Source organism: Halichoeres trimaculatus, unplaced genomic scaffold (assembly GCF_033239565.1).
Source record: "Halichoeres trimaculatus isolate MK-OKI-2021-1 unplaced genomic scaffold, fHalTri1.1 fHalTri1_scaffold_3, whole genome shotgun sequence".
NCBI classification, from domain to species: domain Eukaryota; kingdom Metazoa; phylum Chordata; class Actinopteri; order Labriformes; family Labridae; genus Halichoeres; species Halichoeres trimaculatus.
This window is the reverse complement of record NW_027437181.1, coordinates 37724499-37743258: the sequence shown is the minus strand read 5'-3', so window position 1 is coordinate 37743258 and position 18760 is coordinate 37724499. Positions and strand designations below refer to the sequence as shown.

Genomic DNA, 18760 nt, shown 5'->3' with positions numbered 1-18760 from the left:
TTCAATCAAGTAGTTTACTGGGTAGAGTATTGCAGTTAATCACGTGATATTACACGCTATACCTGCTTGGCTTCGCTTGGAGCGACCCACAGATTACAGGATTTTTAGTCCCAAATATTCAACATGTCAGTGTCCATGATCTCTCAATCGGAGACCTTCAGAGCTGCTCCGACCAGACTAAATCACTCTTAACACACCCCACACCACAAGAAAATCACACACCATGTCATTTGCAAACATCAGACAATCAGGTCTTTGCTGGCTTTGATCGTAAAGGAAAGATCGGGACAAAAATCAGCCCCATTATCTGCCTTTGGAAGGAGGATGGAGACATACATACATCTTGAAGAGTGGTTGTTTGATGTTTTAGTGTCATACACTCAGAGGATTTCGGTTCAGCTTCTCTGTGGAGAAACAGGCCGGAAGGTTTATAACATGATGTCCAACACTTTAAGATACTCCAACCCAAATCTTTTTGGATGTGTGGATGAAAAGCGTGTTCTTTTTTTTCAGTGTTTTCTTGAATTTTGCCGACATGAAACATTCATCTGCCTACAGTGCACTGATCAGCCGGCTCACTGATGAACTGTTGGAGGTCATTTAAAGCAAATGGAGTGGTTCTCAGTAGACTCAGTAAAAGCTGCAGCGTCTGTGGAGGAATTGAGTTAATGAGATGGTTGTCATATATTTCACTGTAACCAAAGTCAGTCCAGCTGTTTTTCTCTATTTCTGCTCTTTATGCTAAGCTAAGCTCGTCCACATTCAGACCAAAGTTCCAGATACTCAGACTGGAGATGGATTCCTTTGAGGGATCTGTCATGAGAGAGCTGAAGGAAGATTAGGAGTTAAGTTTTTGATTTTGATGTGAACAGGATTAATCTCTGACAGAGGGCTCCTGCAGATCCTTCAAACCTCTCAGATAGTCTTAAATCAGGTTGACTACATTAAAAGCCTAATGCTGCCTTAAAAGGCCTTTTTAACTCTAGAGAGACCCTAGAATTTGAATAACACTTTGATGTTGCCTGAATACTTCATCAAATCTACAGCAAATGGTTTGTGTTTTGTGGATTTCATTCAGGTTTGATAACCGTTTATGTTACGTTAAAAACGTTCTTCTCTCAGTGTAACTTAAAGAAGAGGGTTTTCTGCTCCTAGATGTTCGGACTGAGCGTGTGCAGAGTTTCAAACCTCTACATATTCAGATGTAGTAGAAATTCCTGAATCTGTCTGTGAACTGATTGTAGTAGCCGGTTATACGTAGTGCTGTCGTCATCCTGGTGCTCTGACATATCTGATGGGCTAATGTGACAACAAATTAACCCTGTCACTTTGTAAGTAGTTAAGTAGCCATTTATATTTAGCTCAGGTGGCAGTCCAGTGCTCTAAGACTGTAATGTGTAACGTTAGTGAATCCTGGTTCTGTCCTGCCAGTCATCTACCAATCAGAGCTAACGTAACCTCACTCTTCATTTTATTGATAGACTCTCAAGTTTGAACAGACCACTGCAGAATAACTGTGGGTTGGAATCAACATTAGCACAAACAGTTTAGTACTTTTGGTCTTTAGCTCGTGCTCTATCTCTCTCCTGTTTATCTTTCTTCTGCTCTTCTGTCCTTTTTCCATCTAACAGTTACCAGACCAGACCAGGCTCCAGTGTCCACCATCACTACAAAACTAATCACAGAAATCGTTTTCAGCAGATAAAAACACAGATCTCTCTCCTCTCTACTAAACTTTGTCAACCAGCGTGGTGTTGTCATACAAACCTAGACCTAGTAAATTAATCCGAAAAGTGTGGATTATGATCAGGCAAAGATCTAAAAGGAACACTTTTTCCATATCACTTAGAAACTCCTCACAGCTACTTTAAGTGTTATAGAGATTGAAATCTAATGTTTAAAAATGTTTTTGAACCCTGCTGACATGCTGAGCTCTGGACTGTTGCACCAACAGTCTCCCTGTGTCTGTGTGTTAGGAGCAGGATGTCTTCATCTACAGCCTGAAGGACATGTGTCCTCTCAGTCAGCCCCAGAGGCAGCTCTCCTGTCCGGCCGTCATCACCTGCCTGTTCCCAGTCCCAGCCAGAGACCAGGTGAGTCCCAGCAGAAGAAGTACACCCCCCTGACAGACTCGTCACTGTTTGTCATCTTTCATGCAGAAGTATTAATAAATCAATCCAATCACTGAACAGATTAAACAGGATGAGTGTAAAAGTGAAGCAAACCTCTCTGGTCTCTGTTGGATTCCCTGACTCTTATCTTCAAAAAGAGATGTCTTCAGGACTAAAACAGATGGACTGTTTGAAGTTTTAGTGGAGAGAGTGAGTGCTCAGCTCTTCATACCTGTTGTAATTGCCCTGTAACATCTTAATGGCTGGAATACAACGGCGAGAAACAAGCTCCAAACAGTACTTCTGTGGGAAAAGGGTTTTATGGCCTGCACTGCTGCTGCTGCCTGACCTCAGACCTGCTGTCTTGGTGCCACTCCTCCCTTTAGTGCTGCACTGCTGTAGGGGGAAAGAAGGGGTAGTGAGATCCAGGTGTTAGCAGGGTACAGTCTCTTCAAACAGAGAGTGGGGGTCAATGGTCAGAGCTCGTCCTCCCACAGCGCTCCTTAGGCCTGTCACAATAACAAATTTTGCTAGATGATAATTTTCCAAAACATTATTGCCGATAAACGATATTATTGTCAATATTATTTTGATTTTTTTTCCATTTTTTCATTGATGTAATTATAATAAATGGGATAATAAAGTGAGTACACCATATCAAAAGCAAGACTTTAATTTCTTAACAGTATATAACTGTAATTAAAAGGTCAGGATCTTTTCAATAAAACAAATTAAACAAAAAATATAATAAATTTAACAAACAAGAAAGAGAAAAAAGTACAATGAAAATGAAATGGAATCTCTTTTAGAAAAAAATACATGTCAATGAAAAGAATTAATACTAATCAAAAACAATAAAACATAGACCCTGTCTCTAAAGAAAAAACGAAACTCCAAGATAAAGAAACAACAATAAAAACTCTAGCCTAAATAAAAGGGAGTTTATACAGTTCCTGAATTGTTTGTAACATGTACTTTTTCCCAGTCAATCCGTACTGTCTGTCAAACATTTTGAACATTTCTGGCTTTCAATTGTATTGAAGGGCTGCATTTCTTTGGCAATGTAGCTGTCTTTGAGCGCCCACCATTTGGCGCTTTTATTTCTATTTACTTTGACGACTAAAAGCCTCAGCAAGAGCGGATTGTCAAAGAACAAGGCTCCACTGCACCTCCCCTTCTTCTTCTTCGTCGCCACTATTTTCAAACACATGCGACATATCAGCTCGTTGGTGTTCATGAGCTCACACTTTGTTCATTCTGATAAAAAACAAAATGTTCCCACACTGGGACTGTGGCAGGCGGCTTAAGAACCGTATCTTTGGTGCCATCACTCATATTAGCGTGTGTTTCCTCCTTACCCCTCAGGAAGCTGCTTCAGCTCTCTCCGTGTGTACGCGCGAGCAGCCCTGTCTTCACCCGAAAGATCGCATTTTTGACAGATGCTCACTCCGCTATAAATCTGCTATAGAACCTATGCACCCCGATGTTAGGAAAGATAGACGTAGTGAGCCATCTTCTCATTCAGCCTCTTTGGTGGAAAGAGAGGAGGAAAACAAACATGCATGCACGTGTCAGTTTATCAAGGCTGGCAAACTTACCGGGGACGTTTTTATTTATTGTTCCGTTAATCGATTTATTGATTATCGTGACAGGCCTAGCGCTCCTGCATACAGTCTCTCCATCATGAATCCAGATGAAGAACAATCACCATACAGGAATGGAGTGAGATTTCTGGCTGCTTTCACTTCCTGAGTCCATTCCACTCAGGCTTCAGGACCCCTCTCCTGCTTCTCTCCTGCCTGAGTCTGCACGGGCTCACTGTCATCAAACTGGGTCCATCAAACCCAGTTACACTGCAAAAACTGAAATCTGAGCAAGTGTTTCTGTCTTACACTGAAAAAGTCCATGGTTCTACCCCATTGGCATATTTTACAAGCATTTAGGTACCATCATCCTCTAATATCTTGAAATGGGACATATTTTTGGGCTTACAAGGTGAATAATGATATACTGGCCCCTCTTTTCAATCAGATCTGAATGTATAGAGGAGCTCACGGCAACATTCATGTGTGATTTATGAAACGTGCGTACCAGGGCCAATCATGGCATTCGCCTGATCATGTGTTGATAAATATGGCAGCTAAAAACAATTGAAATGTAAATAACATGCCCCTAAATATTTAAAGGGATAGTTCGGGGTTTTTGACATGAACCTGTATGGCATCCTCATCTGTAGTTTCGTGCATCAGCGCTGACTTACCCCAGTCAGCGTCCTGTGACCAGAGATCTGGTGCAGTTTTGGTCCAGACAAAAGTAGTCCAGCAACATGGCTGGGGTCACGAAAATAAAGTGTTTTTCATCTCAAAACAAATTGTTTTCAAAAGAGTGATAAATTTGCATCACAAAACTGCAAACTGAAAAAAAATCAGACTCTGATTTCGATTGGCACTACTTTCTGGTGCGTATCTCTGCGCTGCATGGTGCATCCAGGCTAGCTGACCGGTGCGGGTTGTCGCCGTCAACTTAAAAAAGTTCAAGATAACATGTCTGACTACGACACTGATGAAGATGGCTTTACATTTAGCACAGAGCCAAGGGGATACCTTTATGAACCTGAAAGAAATGACGCCGCGTTGTTTGGCAGTCGGAAAAGTGGAATTAGAGCAAGTCAGAAAAAACCCCCGGAAAGGAAATCACTGTAGTGATTCAGCAGCCTGGATGTGACAAACCAAAATACAGCAGAGTTTAAACATTTAAGTGACCCACCCTTCGTTTATATCTTGATTAACTAACCCGTGACATTTGACTATTAGAAGCACTACTATTGATTGTTTCCGTTCAGGTGGAAACATGAAAAGTTGTCTTTTAAAAAATGTGTTTGAGCTCTGAAAGAAGCTGCAGACTCCAGCCTGAACATGTTATAAACTTAGAGGGAGTGGAGCTCTCACTGGATCTGTATCAGTTTCAGGTAGAAGTGACGGAGAGACAGACCCACCTGCACTGTGTCAGATGCAGACAATAAAACATTTTCAATACTGCAAGCTAGTTTTTCACACACAGTTTGCATTTATCTGATAATACTGTGAGGAGTGACATAATCATCTTTACAGTAAATCCTGAAATAAATACAGTTTCCTTAAAAAATACAGGCTGAAAGTTTGATCCAGCGTCCTCTGGATGTTCACTGTAGAGACTTTATCATTGACATGGGAGTGCATTAAAAACTGATAACAGCCTCTTTTTTTTACTTTTTTAAGGTACATGGATAAAGGAAACACATCTTACACTGCTCTTTCACAGGGATGTATTTTACAGATCAGCAGAAGAAGAATGAAATGCTAGAAACAATTTTGATGTCATATCTAATTTAACATTCTAAATATTAATCTAAGAACAGCAATTTTTCTGTCTGAAATTTTTTGTGGTCATATGATCTCATATTTCTCCTCCCCACATTGATTTTCCTCCACTGACATGAAACTTGCATACGCAAACTCAGACCTGGCGTGGGATTTGAGCGTGCCCGACGCCCATGTTCAGATTAATCAATGCCAATCTGTGTGTGGGGATAAGCATACACCCATTTTTCTGGCGTATGCACGTTTGATAAATGAGGGTTAGATTTAGTTTGGTGTAGTTTTCTCCAAAAGCTTTTTTGCATCTCTTACTGGTGGGTAAAGGGCCCAAACTCTGTGACAGCCTGGAAACAAAGAATGGAAACTTTATAAAAAGTGAATGAGATAACCCTGAACACCCTGCTCTGGAGCTGATATTCTAAATGTTAATGAGACAACTCTCACTCATCCACTGACAAATATCTGTCCTCCTGCTCAGAGCCTGGGCCGAGTGTTTGCTGGGATGTCTGACGGCCTGGTGGCTGTGTACAGCTTGGTGGAGGACCTTCCTCTGGAGGGGGAGACATACCTGTGTTCACACACCTTCAACAAGACGGTGTTTGGTCTGAAGGACTCAGATCCCAGGCAGAGACCCTACCCAGTCAGGAGCATGGCTCTCGTGGGCAGCGGATCCCAGGTGAGCCCAAATAGACTTGATCCACATCTGTTTGATAATGTGATGAGAAGGCTCCTGGATGAAACGTCAGGAATGATGCAGGAGAGCAGTGTGGAGTTATAGGAACATTTATTTCCTGGATTCTTTGGTTTGTCAGTTGGGTGGATAAACTGTTCTAACTTATAGGAGCGTATCGGCAAAGTGTCAACTATTTCAATCTAAAGCTTCTTCAATAACAGTTCATTCTGCTGCTCAGGTGAGCTACAAGATGACATGCAGATTGTGTGAGAAGCTGTCCCAATCCCAGTTACACCATTTGAGCAGACTCATGCACTCAGTCACTTTCTAGGTGATCCTAAGAGTGCGGTTACACTGGCCATCCAAACCGTGCTGTGCTTAAGCATGATTGCCCCCCCCCCCGCAGCGCTGCGCTCGCAGTGATCACATGTCATGGATCACACATGCTTGTGCTCTTGCAGGAACCATGCGAAAGCCCACCTCTCTGAAGCATGCCAAAGCAGAGAAGTGAATTGTGCTTAAGCACGGCATGGTTGCAGTCACACTGACCATTCCAAACGTGCTTTAGGGCTGAAGCGTGCATAAGGTTGGCCAGGGTGACCGCATCCTAAGGGCACGGTCACACTGGCCATCCAAACCGTGCCGTGCTTAAGCATAACTGCCCCCGGCAGAGCTCTTCCCCAGCTGGAGAGTACGGCCAGCAGTCACACTACCCCTTTAGCGGGTATCTCACACGCGCATGGCCCGCCTCCGTCATTGTGAAGCGTCTGTTTACATGAAGCGCAATCTCATCAGAGTCAGCACAATGTGACACAGAGAGCACTGCTGCAACTTTAGAGACTTTTAGACTTATGGTGAGTTGTTTTGGCCCGACACAGCCCTCTAACAACCAGCTTTGTTTAAAATGATTGTCGAGAGATGCACTCGGGGTGATCACATGTCATGGATCGCACACGCTATCCGTGTGCTTGTGCTTGTGCATGAAGAAAACAGTGCCGAAGCCCACCTCTCCTAAGCATGCCAAAGCAGAGAAGTGAATCCTGCTCAAGCGTGGCATGGTTTGCCAGTGTGACCGCGTCCTAAGTCTGTAAGGGCTCAGAGCTCAGGGTTTAGGGGGTACACTGAAATTCAGCCTCTGAATCTGAAAACCAATCCTGGTTAAACTCAGATCCTGATCCTGCCATAAAACCATCCTAACATATTTCCCTTGTATTCCTCCCTGATGGAGACCATGTTCAGTGGTCAGAAGCAGAGTTTATTGATGTTTACGCAGCACCTAACACTGCAGAAAACTAACCACTGATCATCTGGCATCAGAGACACCTGGGGGACAGGTGAGCTGTGGTTCCATTCATCTGTGATGATGGACAGATGAGGTCTGAGCTCACTGAGAGACTGGTTTTACAGAAACCACTCAGAGAAAGAGTTCACACATGGAGCGCTCACACTGCAAAAAACTGAAATCTTATCAAGTGTTTTTGTCTTTTTTTAAGTAAAAATTGTCTTATTATACTCGATATGAGCCACTTTCAACTTATCAATCCAGAAAAATGTCTTGTTTCAAGTTATCAGAGTACAAGAATGAGGTTTGAATCGCTTGTAAACAGTAAAAAAATCTGCCAATGGAACAAGAAAAAATTGCTTGAAAATGTCCTTGAGACTAGAACAATGTCTTAATACAAGTAACTTTTCTCTTGTTCCATTGGCAGATTTTTTTTTACTGGTTACGAGCAATTCAGACCTCATTTTTGTCCTTAAATAACTTGAAACAAGACATTTTTCTGGATTGGTCATGTGAATTTGGCTCGTATTGAGTCTAAAAATGAATTTTCTACTGAAAATAAGACAAAAACACTTGATAAGATTTCAGTTTTTGCAGTGCACATGTTACTTTCACAGTTAATAAAACTCTCAGTCAGAGTCTGTCCTTTGCACTAAATCAAAGTGGCCCTCTTTAAAGACAGGTTGGGCAGCCCTAAATCACAGGGTCTTAAATGACAGAATTGTGAAAAACAAATGATAGCATTTTCTCAGTCCTGTCCTCTGCTCCTCAGTTGTGGTTTTCCAACGGTCCGGGTCTGCTGGTCATTGACTGTCAGAGTCTTCAGGCCGTTCAGAGAGTGGAGACCTCCAGCCCCATGTCCTCTATCGTATCTATGACAACCAGCTTCAGCCTGTGGGGAGAGGAGGCGGTCTGGACTTTGGATGAACACACCAACACCCTGCTGCTCTACCATGCTGCATCCTACCAGCTGTGTGCCCAGTACTGGTTAGTGGATCTGGACCATGATGAGTGTTTGAGAGCCTCATCAGTCCAACATGTGAAGCTGTGTGACAGCACAAGTGATATGTTTGAAAGTCTTTCATGTTGAACAAGAAACCCATTAGAGTTCACCTGCCCCATGTCAGTCTGTACCCACAATGACCCTGATTCAGCCTCCCTCAGAGTCATCATTGATCTGTTTCTGTTCCAGCTGTGGAGACAGCCATCCTCTTCGGGACATCTTCAATGTGCGGCGTCCAGCAGCAGTGTCCAGGCTGACAACCACTGATCTGAAGAGCACAGATGAGGAGGAGCATGAGGAGCAGACTAATGGAGAGGTTACACTGATCTACAGCGAGGAGGCGGGGACTCAGATCATCCAGCATCAGGACTCGCTGACAGACTACTACTCGGTTTCATCCAGCAGCTCACTGGAGCTGCCCAGGTTAGACAGTTCCAGCTCAGCAGGCCTGGGTTTGGTCACCAGCAGCAGTCTGCAACCATCTGTGAACCAGGAGGAGACAGACAGGGACCTGGACCAGGACCAGGACCAGGACCAGCAGGCATCCATTGACCCTGAGTGTGATGTGAACTCTGCAGGATCTTTCATCCCCACACAACCAAAGCTGCAGGCGTTCACAGTTCTGTCAGTGAACGGTACTCTGTGGATCCCTAGGTACGGATCACTGTACAAACTCAACACAAAGACACGAGCTAGGAGAGTGTCAGTGAGCAGGAAGTGGGTGTGATGAGGTTTGATTGACAGCAGAAGAAAGACAGCATACATACATTGGAATAGATTTCCATGAAGCGGATCTTAACAGATCAAACAAAATGAATACAAGTCCCATATCTAGGCCTGTCACGATAATCAATAAATCAATTACAGGTCTAGACCCGTTAATGTTAATAAAAACCCAACATCAAGACAAGATAAGGAGTCTTATCTTATCTTAATCCACCATGAGTACAGGACTTTGCAGCATTTAGCAAGTTACAATGGCAAGGAAAAACGTCCCTTTAACGGGCAGAAACCTCGGACAGAACCAGACTCATGTTAGACAGACATCTGTCTCGTAGTAGTTACAACATCTTAGATATACCATTAGAAACACGTAAGAAACAGGCGCTCATACAGACAACACTGCACACGTATTTTGGAGGAGTACTGCAGAGTGACACAGACATAAGTGTGTCCCAGCAGCATGACAAAGACCTAGTCCAGGCCTGAGCTGGATCAAAATTCATCATCACTGAACCATAACTGTACTCTCAGAAGGAGCTCACAATACGCTCTTTCCACCAGCAATGAATAAAAAAAAAACTTTTCACAGGCTCATATGTACTCCGTGTGTGTGTGTGTGTTTTGTTTTGCAGGCGTGGAGGAGATATCATGGTCATTGAGATGCAGTGCCATGCTGGTCAGCTGAAGGGGCGTGTTGTTGCAGTCCTCAGTCCTCCAGGATGCTCTTCTTTAGGGTGAGCTGATGGTGTGTGTGTGTCGAGAGGTTTGACTGAGTTTTTGATTTATTTTCTCAAATTCACTTTTGTTTTCTTAAACTTTATTAAAAACTTGTCTCAGTGGCCCTGGCTGCGGTCCCTAAGGTGAGTAAGAGCCTGATCAGGGCAGCAGCAGTCCACCATCCGCTGGTTTAACTCTTGTCTCAGTGTGAATGGCGCACTGAATCATATCAATCAACTCTGAAACTACCAGGAAGGTGCTGTGAAGCCTGCTTTCCCATGCAGACTGTCAGTAGCTGCTCAGAGACTGAGATGGTGATGTAACAAGGTCACATTGTATTTTTAGTGGTTGCTGGCGGATAGCTGCTGTTCTCATTATCACCCCCAAAAAAAGGCAAATTAGTGAACCCAGACTGAGGATGGAATCAGTGCAGGTAAAAACAGAGAGTGATGGAGAGGAACTACTTTTTATCCACCTAAATGTCAGTCTCATGCAGTGGTTCAGGGAAAAAAAAAGAAAATTGTGTCATTTTATAAAAAGACCTTAAAGAGGGGATTTCTGCTCCCCATTTTTTCCCAAACAGAATAAATTTGTGAGATAGGCTGGTAGCTGGAGGGGTACCAGAAGACACCTGTGTGTGTGGGTCAGTCGTTGGTGTAGTTCTAACCTGCACTGCAAAAAAATTAAATCTAACTGTTTATGTCTTATTTTCAGTAGGAAATGTCTTTTTAGACTTAATATGAGCCACATTCACCTGGCCAGTGCAGAAAAATGTCTTATTTCAAGAGAAAATTGAGGTCTGAAATGCTCCCAATGGGGTAAGAGAAAAGTTTCTTGTAGTAAGAAACTGTTTCTAATTCCAAGAAACTTGACGAGCACATTCTTCTTACCTCACTTATTTTTGTCTCCTAATATCTTGAAATGAGACATGTTTCTGGATTCGTCAGTTGCATGTGGCTCAATTCGAGTGGCTCTGATATGATGAAGACATACTCTGTTTTTTCTGTCTTGTGAAGCTTTGATGCAGCTTTGACTGATCTTTGTATTTTAGTTAGTCCAGCATGTGGTGTAATCTACCTCTGAAGGGTCACGGTGTGGTTTCTTCCTCACGCGTGGAGCTGTTTTCCCTTCCAGAACCAGAACAGGAAGAGTAAAAGAAGTGTGTATTAATGCAGCGCTGCAGAATGGATAAAGCTCAGCAGGATCTTTCATCATGACCTTATGCTGCTTCCCAGAGTCTGTAATTATGTCTTTCCAGAAGCCAGCAGCTGCTCTTCTTCTGCAGAAAGAGCATGTGTGTGAACCTCTGCTCAGGGGCTTGGCCTGTTAGCAGCAGGCAATAAAAGGGACACCCCAAGCAGGGTCCTTAATAAGTAGTTATTACACGGAGCACCTGAAGTATAGGCAGCACACTGGAGGTCAAGGCTCAGGTCAGGGGGTTTGTCAGACCCGTAAGGATCTGAGGCTTCTGTTCTCTGTAGCTGCCCTCTTCAACCTGTCACCTGCTTCCCTGAGGGCTCACTTTTACCCCGTCACGCATGAGTGAAAGAAAACCTTCAAAATGTTTTAATATGTGTCCTTCATCTTGACTGAGAGGTACAAAGAAGTCCTGAGTCATTGCAGTGGACTCTTAAATCAGATAAAACCTGACCTTATGGGTGCATCAGAGCCATTCTTACCAGTCTCTTGATTGGTTCAAAAACATAGTTTACGACTGTGAATTAGATTTGTAATTTAAATAGATGTGGCACTGCTTCACCAGAATAAAGTGAAACTGTGACAGAGAGTTGGGCAGACCGAACATAGACCTTCATAAGGTTGACCTGAAGATGTCACTGATGCAGCAGCACTGGTTAACTTCTTTTGACTTACCTCAGATCACCTTGGCTCTGTGGGGATTCTCTCTGTCAGCTGGGGTGATGAGGTTTCCTGCTATAGTCTGGCTCACACTACAGGATTCTTGGCCCGATTTAACCAAGATTGGTCCTCCCGACAATCGGGGAAGAAATCTGGTCGGGGACTAAAATAGGTTTGGGCAAGATTATCTTCAAGTGAATGATGAATCTTCAGCCCCACGATCGTCTCTCAGACTCGTGGGAGCCGCCCCGATAATTTTCAAACATGTTTGATATTTATCTGGATGATTACAATATTCATTCTCACTGAGGATGACAACAGACAAGAGAGAGGGAGAGAGAGCCCCCTAACAAGAGACCAGACAACAGACAACAAACGTCGGCTCAAAGTGCAACTGAAAGGCTCCAGGTCAGCTGACTGCGCGCTCCACTGGCCCACTCCAGCCAGTTCAATAATGCCTTTAAAAATAACACATAACCACGCCATTTTCATACAGTAGCAAACTGTTGTTTTATCAGTGATCGGTGTGAGATCATGCCATTATTGGCTGATACAGCAACAGTTTCACCTCTGTCCCTCTGCGTGCGCTTAATGGATGAAAGGCACCGCTGCAGACAGCTCCGCTTCTCTCTCCTCCTGTCCCACCAGTGCGCTAAAAACCTCAGATCGAACAACTGAGCACATGTGGTGCATCACTCTCTCTGGTTAAATAATCTCGGTGAAATCCTGTAGTGTGTGCTGGTCAGTATGTTCAAATCTTGTTGTTAGAGCGTGCTTAAGATTTAAGAGAAGATGATCTGTGAAGATTCTCCTTATGTGTGAGATACAACCCGATTTCAGGATCTTTGAAGATTTTTAAAATCCTGTTGTGTGAGCCAGGCTTAGCTGCTTAGCTCTTGGGGTGGCAGCTCAAGTTCATTGTACGATGGTAACTTTTTAATTGTGTTTGACTTGGGATGCAGATTATTTTTATTAATAAGCTGAGCAATCTGAGAGGTTTTTTTAATATGTTTTCGGATCTGCAGCAGCCTTTTGCAGCAAAGTTGATTTCATTGGTGAAAATTATGATGGTTAACGATCGTCAACAAACATTTTTCCCTTGATGAAGAGGAGCTACAATAGGTGCTTACAACCCATGTGGGATAAGGAGTGTGTTTGTGTGCACATTTTTTTTTGGGATGCATTTTTTTTCTGTAATGTATTTTTTTCAGAATTCAAACAAAAACACCGCTAAATAAGGCTCTAGTTCTCATACGTCTCTTTGTCCTGGCAGACTACCTGCGTTTGTTTATATCTGGCACGCCATGCGCGCGCGGACTAATACACTAAGCGGTGAGCGCCTCATAGCCAGCTGTGGCTCTGCAGCGGAGGTAGCGCCATTTTACGACACAATGAGAACTAGAGCCTTATTTAGCGGTGTTTTTGTGTGAAAGTAACGCGCAGAAAATTCTCTAAATAAAGCGTGAATGCAGACAGACATCTGATTTTTTCAGTGGGAGTTCGTTTATTTGTGTTTTTGGTCAAGTAAAATATGGCCCCGTCTGAGTGCAGAGGAAACCGGCAGAGGAGCAGGGAGGGGGTGTTTGGTGCGTGTGCTCTGGGCTTCTGCTGCACAAAACACTGCTGTAGGGGTCATTTCTGCCCTAAACCTTGTGATTGGACCCAACTTGTTCCATCCCAGAGTATCACTTAAAAACATCTACTTGTAAAGAATTAAACTAAGAAACCTAAAGTTTCTCAGAGCTTGTGAAATATTGTGATTGTATACATTTAGAGTACCGTCTTTTTTGTGTTCAGTGCATGTTCTCAACTCTAACGGTCGACTAATCTGTGTGCAATAAAACAAAAAGGCCTAGTTTACAGCATGAGCCATTTCTTGTGGGTTTGACATCATGACAAGTGTTGCTTCACATCATACTCACCTCCATGCACAGTGGAGAAATATTTGATCAAGTTTCCAAAACACTCGCTGTGAATCAAAGAATTTCAAAATGTGCATTTTAGTGTCTGAGGCTTTTGCCTTTGTTTTTTATGTCAGTGGGCAGAGATAAGGAGGACGCAGGTGACAGGTTGATGAACTCCTGTCTCCTGACACCACATGTACATTTAAAGATGATATGTCGTGCAATGGTGATAGCCCTATTTACTACTGGATGAATATCATGTTTTCAGAAAGGAGACTGCTGCACTTTGGAGCGCAAAAGCCAATCAAATGTGGGACATAGTCTCAGTTTGCAGGGATGTCCCGATACTACATTTTCACTTCCGATACGATACCGATACTGCAGCATTGAGTATTGGCCGATACCGATATTAATCCGATACAATATCAGCATTAAACATGCATAGTTTTATTACTTATTTTGTAGTATGTCTGTCATGTTAGAAAAGGCTTGATTAAGTGATATTATTCAAACAAAGAACAGCAGTCAGCAACAGTAGGTATGAGGAAAAACTGACCCATTTATTATTAACCAATGGGTAGCAAAAATGTTAACATTAAACATAAAAGATACTAGTAATTGAATAAAATAAATAATTAGAAGACCCAGAAAATAACCTAAATAAATCAAATAAAAACAGCAGGAGCGGGGTCTGGAATGGGTTGCTTATATTAAAGATTTTAGATGCATTCCGATACGATACTGATATTTGTTTTTTTGCTGATATCGGACCGATATCTGATATTTGATATTAATATCGGACTGGGACACCTCTAGTTTGCAGTACATGAGAAAAGTGATTACAATGCTGTGCTGTCCCGCACAAAGTGGGACACCTGGTCACCCTTATGCAGTTGCATTTAAGGACCGTTGTAAAAGTGATGTTGTGTTGTGTCCATGGTGCTTTTATTGTTCTATTCTTCTTGACTTTGGGTCAGGATCATTCTTTTGTAGCTCCACTTTAATCTGCGTAGCCAACTTTACTACCTCTACGTATCATCAGGGACAGCACAGCAGCTTTACACTGAGGAGAGTCCACTAAGACTTTACATTGGGGTGTTCAGAGAGAGGAATATGGCAGATTTGAACACTTTGTATAACTTTAATATCAATCTCTGGTGGGCCATTTGAATGACTTTAAAGAGAAAAAGTTTTGACTTAAAGTGAAGGTAGTTTTTTTTTCTTCTTTTTTAAGTTCTGTTAACTACAAGTAGCCCAAAGACAGAAGTTATAAAGATAAAGGTTTAAAAAGGTTAATTAAGAGTAAATCTGAAATATCAGCCAGGATTCACAAAGTTTTGCAGAAAGTGATTGAAGGAGACAATGATATTGAAACAGTTCAAAGGATCTGAACAAAAAAGAACAAAACAAAAACTTTCTTTAACTTTTGGTCGTTTGTATCTCAAATATTCCAAAAATAAATCCCATCCCCTGTTCTCTCCATCATGCGGCTGTATATCACCTAACAGGCTAATCACACACCTCGGGAAGATGAAACAACAACATAAGCAGATAATTCAGGGTTGTTCTTTGTGATACATGGATGCTGGGTCACCAAAAGCCCCCCTGTCTCCCAGAATGCTTTGGGTCACAGCCTCCATAAATTAAAGTCAGCGTTGGGTGTTATTTCCAGAGGAGGTTTGAGGACAGGTACAGAGCGTCAGTTCCTCACCAGCATGTGGACAAACAGTGGCCCTGGTGTTACGGTACTTTTTGTGTCCTCAGTTACTGCTTCCTAGAACCATCCACCGTCCTCTGAGAAGAGCTAATTGCAGCGCTCGGAGATGTTGCCAGATTCAGCTCCGCCCCTGCACTACATCCTCACAGACGCCGCTCTCCCTCCCTTTCACTTTTTTTTCTCTTTCTCTCAGGATCCTGGAGGAGGCAGCGCTAGTGGCAAAGGACACAGTTGTGTGTGGCTTTCATAAGGAAAACATGGAGTGGTGCCTGTGTGTCTGGAGAGGCTGGGGAAACCACGAGCTGGAAGTCTTCTTCCAGTCCTACGAGGAGCTGGGCCGCTTGGAGACCAGCATGAGGAAAAGAAGGTAGCTGTTGTGCTGCAGCGGCCGGCTGCAGAATCACAGCTCTGTACGGGGGACGAGCCGGGGAAGTGCTCAGCCACAGACTGCCAGTATTCCAGGAGGGGGGAGCGTTCAGCTGTGCACAGCTGTTTGTCCCTCACCACATACTTCAGAAACAAACAGAACTGATCAGAATCATACAGAATCATGAAGTCCCAATGATGAGTCACTACTGGAGGAGTCCTGGGGTAAACTCCTGGACTCTAACTCAGCGGTTTAGAGGTGTCTGATAGCTGACGCCAGCTGCTGCCTCTCACTTAGTTCCTCGTCTGTTTTTGTTTTCCCTCATTTGACTTTGGGCTCACTGCTCCCTGGACACACACATTCTTGAGGGACGAGTAATGACTGTTTTTAAAAAGATTGCACTGGTAATGCAGGGAAACAGCTGTGATTGGCAGATGGCAGTGGCACCGACTCTTTCACACACTTCATCTCTACCCCCCTTGCATATGAATCTGCATGCAGGCTGCTGCTCCTTATTTCCAGAGAAGCCTGCAAGCCTCAGACCGACATCTGTGTCCTGTGAAACATTACACAACAGAGCATTTTGTAACCCAGTCCTGCTGAGTTTGGCAGGTCCTGGCAGATAAAGGACACAGAATCTGCTCTTGGTTTGCTGTCTCTGTCGATTAGCGCGTCTGTTTTCATGGTCACTGCTCAGACCTCTTCACGCTGCTTTCACATGCATGGTGGATCTGCAGGAATGATGCATGAAGCTCTGCACAGTCAGAAGCTGAGTCATGAGGGCTGACATGCTTCATTAGCAGCAGGAGGTGTCAGGTTGTCTGCTCAGGGAGTGTTCACAGCCCGCGTGGCTCACACCTACTTCTCAAATGAACTCTGGGAATTGTTTTATTAAGAGGGATTCGGGTTCACTCACAACTGGACCCTTTGCAAGAAAGGGAAGTGAAAAGATTTTAAAGAGTGTGGAGAAATGATCGGCTCCTGTGCCCCTCGTCCCAGGTTTTGCATACTTCAGTCATTTTATCTTTAAGGAAGCTGTTTTTTTTAAATGAGTCGATACTTTGCACTCCTACAGGTGCCTGTAAGGAGCTGAATGCTACAGACTCAGGTTGGGGCAGAGGTTGTTTATTTATCTGAATGATTGTTTTAAACAGTGTACAACATGATACTGAATAAAGCTCTTATTATAGATCTGTTTCCTCTCTTTTACTCACTGAGTCAGGTGACATTTTTGGCTCTTCTCTGATGATGACAGACGGGAGGAGGAAGCTAATAACAAGGCTCCTGTTGGTATGAAGAACTGAGAAGGCTGTCTAAAAAAACCAAACCTTGCTCTGACCTGTTGCTGAGTGCAGCTCAGAAAGGAAATGAATGAAGAACAGATTTTAGGAGATGCTTAAAAAGTCTCAGATAAGAAAACACAGATTGTTAAAGTGTGTAAAAAAAAATGTGCTGGCTACAACCTCTACTAAACCTCAATTAAAAAAGTCTGCTTTCTTCTCCTTGGCTTTATATAAACACTTAATCCAGCCTCTGAAACATTTTGTTTTAGCTGCTGTCTCTTTAAGGCCCCCGCTCCACAAACCCCCTTCACTCTGATTGGCCTGTTCGGAGTGGAGTTAAGGGCAAATCTTGGTATTTTTAGACAACATGGCCCAATCCCAAACCGCCCCCTACACACTCTCCCTACACACTAACCCTCCCTTTGCGCGTTCTCGCGGAGGGTCCGCCACATTAAGGGCCATCCCAAACCACGTAGTGCGGAGGGGGAGTGGACTGTTCAGCCCTTCAACAGCGAGCCTGCATCGATGCTCACTTTGACAGGAAGTGCAACAGCGAAATAGAGGAGGAAACAAGTGCCACATGTGTAAAGTATGTTCCCCACACCTCTATCACACTAACAGAAACTCACAAGAAGCGTGGTTTAGAGAGATTAAACGAAACAAGCAAATCTTACTCTATGCTGACGTTTGATTTGATCATTAAGCCCTGGCACCTAAAATGTGAGCAGTTTGCAGTATTAATTCATTTGTTTAACTGGAAATGTCAGATGGTGATAGCATTGAAAGACATGTGGGATCACTTCAAATTATTAAGAGTATAATATATCTCCTGTCATTGAAACGGCCTCCGATTGTATGATTGTAAAGAGGAAGGAAAACGAGACAGACGGTGCAGCTCCAAACAGGCAATGATTCTCATTTCACACACGCAGTAGGCATGGGAGCAGGTATCTGCCCTATCCCAATGAAATCCACATGTTTCACTGTTATCTCTGTGTCAATCTAAGCGTATTTTGGAAACATACAACCTTATCAACCCTGGACAGCGATATAGCGACTCGCAATCTGTGCCACAACGTAACATTCATTCACGGGGAGCGTCTTTCTGTTTCCATGGCGACGAGGTTTTCCGTGTTCCGGTGAAGTGAAGAGGGCCTCCCATTCCTGCCGGTAATGGTTATACCCTCCCCCTTCAATTGAAGTGCCCTCCACAGCCAGGAGTGTGACTTCATTTGAAGTGACACTCGGTAGTGAAGGGGTAGTGTGTAGGGGGTGGTTTGGGATTGAGCCCATGACTCACACACAGAGGTTTGAAAATCTGCACACGCTCAGACTGAACATCCACCATTGTTGCTTCAAACCCATGTTTAAAACATGGGGAAGCATAATACCCCTCTTTAAGTTAAAGGGATAGTTCAGTTTTTTTGAAGTGGGGTTGTATGAGCTCTATGTGACCACTAAGGACATTAGATACAGTAGAAAGTTGTCTCCTCTCCCTCAGTAAGACACAAACTGTAATCAATGGTGACGAGGAAATAGACGCTAACAGGGACATACCGTACCAGATTCAAAGGCTATTTTCTCTGCCTACAAGAACTAAAATCAAATCATTCTTTTTTTTGTACTCTAAGGATTGTGAGGCAGCGTAGGGAATTCAAAATGAGTGACTAGGACAGTGACGATGAAGTTCCATTCACTTTGGAACCAAAAGGATACCTGTATGAACCGGAGCACACAGAAGAAGAGCTGCTACAGATAGAGACTGAA

At 43.4% G+C, this 18760-nt stretch overlaps 1 protein-coding gene across 2 annotated transcripts in view; it reads left to right on the top strand.

The window, feature by feature from the left end:
• lrrk1 (leucine-rich repeat kinase 1) overlaps positions 1-16390 on the top strand; it is an 88891-nt gene extending 72501 nt beyond the window's left edge. For both annotated transcript variants that reach the window (XM_074666169.1, XM_074666170.1), the window contains 6 exons: positions 1977-2093; positions 5946-6143; positions 8195-8409; positions 8615-9079; positions 9781-9882; positions 15537-16390. In XM_074666169.1, the coding sequence (XP_074522270.1) occupies positions 1977-2093; positions 5946-6143; positions 8195-8409; positions 8615-9079; positions 9781-9882; positions 15537-15714 (1275 nt within the window). In that variant the 3' untranslated portion in view covers positions 15715-16390. The remainder of the gene's footprint in view (positions 1-1976; positions 2094-5945; positions 6144-8194; positions 8410-8614; positions 9080-9780; positions 9883-15536) is intronic.
• Positions 16391-18760: the final 2370 nt, after the last annotated feature.